At 61.9% G+C, this 2,263-nt stretch overlaps 1 protein-coding gene across 1 annotated transcript in view; it reads left to right on the top strand.

Moving 5' to 3' along the window:
* Nucleotides 1–5: 5 nt before the first annotated feature.
* Nucleotides 6–2,263, top strand: part of HAP1 (huntingtin associated protein 1) — a gene marked incomplete at its 5' end in the record, with an annotated part of 9,435 nt that continues 7,177 nt past the window's right edge. The window contains one exon of the mRNA XM_017746475.1: nt 6–36. Within this exon, the coding sequence (XP_017601964.1) occupies nt 6–36 (31 nt within the window). The remainder of the gene's footprint in view (nt 37–2,263) is intronic.

Raw genomic sequence — 2,263 nt, 5'->3', positions numbered from 1 at the left:
CCCCCCAGCAGATAGAGGAGACCCTGCAGTACTTCCGTGAGTGCCCGTGGGCTGCGAGGGCGGGGGGGGTGGTGAGGGTGGTGGGCACAGGCCCAGCGTCTGCGCAGGGTCATGACGGCGAGGACAGCCTGGGAGCTAATCACTGCTAATGAGATTGACGGGCTGGATTTCCTCACCCAGAACATCCCGGGCTAATTCTGGGAGCAGCTTCTGCTGAGCCGAGCCAGATGCTGGGAGAGAGCCCCCATCATTTCTCGGGACCCCCTGCATGTCCCTGCTCCTCTGCACTGTGCTCTGGCTCACAGGGGTGGGACACTGGTTGGGTTGGCAGAAGGTGAAAGCCAGGGAATCCCAGGGCTGCTGCTCCCTCAGACATGACAGCCTGGAGCGGGGCTCGGGGCCCCGGCTGCCAGCAAAGCCCCCAGAGCTGTGGGGATCCCAGGGGAAGACCCCTGCAGCCCCCATGGCCAGGCAGGGGCAATGCCCATGGCACTGTGATGTGGCCCATTCCTGGCGTGAGGCTGGGGTTCAGCGGGGGGCACAGACGGATTATTTCTGCTTTGTTTCTGCCTCTGCCATGCGTGTGACGGGGACAGGATCAGAGCAGAGGGCTGGGGGATGGATGTGGGGCAGTGGGAGACAGATGGGGCTGAGGTCTCCACCCACCTGCTCACGCCAGGCTGGGCTGGGGGTGAATTCTCAGCATGCCCTGCCTGTGCTTGCAGCCTTCCCCTTCTGGCTGCTCCCTTCTCTGCTCAGCAGGTGGTGAGGTGTGCCCCCCACCATTAGCACTGCCCCCTGCAGTGACAGTACAAGGGATTGAGCCCCAAACCCTGTCTCTGTGCCATAGGGTAGGGAGCACACACCACCACAGGAGCCCAGCACCCTATCCCTGCTCCATGGGGCCAGTGGTTCTCAGTCCCAGACTCCTGCAGGTCACAGCTACCCAGGCCTCCAGTGCCCCTGGCATGTGCTGCTGCAGAGGGGGCCCATGGCGTCATTCCTTTACCAAAACCTTTAAGCTGCCATCAGAAATAGCCCCCTGTAATCTGCTTGTGCAGGCATAGGGAACCTGCCCAGAGGAGCAAATCCTGGGGCAGGGGATTATGAAGAAGCAGCTCCTGCCTGTCCATGCTGAGACGCATGCTTGAGTCCTTGGGGTCCCTGGAGGGCGGGTGCCCAGCTGGTGGTGCTGGCTGTGTCCCAGACTTCACCAGGGGAAGCACCAGTACCAGGAGGAGGGAGAGGCTGGGACTGAGGGCACCTGCTCCAGTCCCCACTCCGGAGGGGGCTGGTGGTTACAGCAGGATGTGGTTGGGGTCAGGATCTCAATAGGTAGGGGTCAAGGAGGCAAAGGTGTGGGATGGTGAGAGGCAGCTTCAGCTGCACCCATTCATGGATTATTTGGGTGCTAACAAGGAAGGGCATTGGGGCAGGTGATGAGGACGGAGTATGCTGGCATTACCAGCATCATACCCACGTGGCTTGTGCTACGTGCCTGCCAGCTCCTCCATAATTCAGCACCATGATTTATTCAGTTTTCCTGCTACTGTGCTGCTTCTGCATCAGTGTGGTTGCGGGGACGAGAGGGTCCCAGCCAGGGAGTGTGGGGCATCCTGAGTGGGGCATGGAGGGGACCAGGCTCATGCCAGCCCATGCTTTGAGCCAGGGGTGGTGAATGGAAAGACTGGAGTGGGATGGAAAAACCCTTTCCCTGTTCAGGGATCTGGCAGGTCCCAGCACTGGTACTGCAGGTGCAGGGTTTGTGATGTGGGTGATGATGGGGGGACCAGGCCTGGGGTGGCAGAGCAGGGCTGGCCAGAAAAATGTACCCTGACCCTCACAGGGACCCCAGCCCTCCACGGTCATGACTTTGTGTGAAGGGCCCAAAACCTCTCCCTGTCCTTCCCAAGGGGCAGAAGCCGCTGGCTGTGCAAGACCCATAGCATGAACCCTGCAGAGCTGCTGCTCAGGGACCCCCAGTGTCCCCTCAGCAGTCATCACCACCCATGGGGGCCCGTGTGCCCAGACTCCCCGGGTAGTGAGTTGGGAGAAGAGGTGGGACACAGAGCCCACCTGCACCAGCCCCCCTGGGCTGAGCAGAATTGTCCTGGTGCATGCCCCAATAAGGAGCCTGGTCCTAGGGTGCCTGATGGGGACCGTGTCCCTGGGGCGACCCGGGAAAGAGGGGGGAACGGGCACTCCTGGACAGCCTCTGGCATCCCCCGATCCCGCATCGCCCCCGCTCCGCTCCCGTCCGACC

Source organism: Corvus brachyrhynchos, unplaced genomic scaffold (assembly GCF_000691975.1).
Source record: "Corvus brachyrhynchos isolate BGI_N302 unplaced genomic scaffold, ASM69197v1 scaffold30, whole genome shotgun sequence".
In the NCBI taxonomy this organism is placed as follows: Eukaryota; Metazoa; Chordata; class Aves; order Passeriformes; family Corvidae; genus Corvus; species Corvus brachyrhynchos.
The sequence above is the reverse complement of the archived record's forward strand: the minus strand, read 5'-3'. Positions and strand labels throughout refer to the sequence as shown.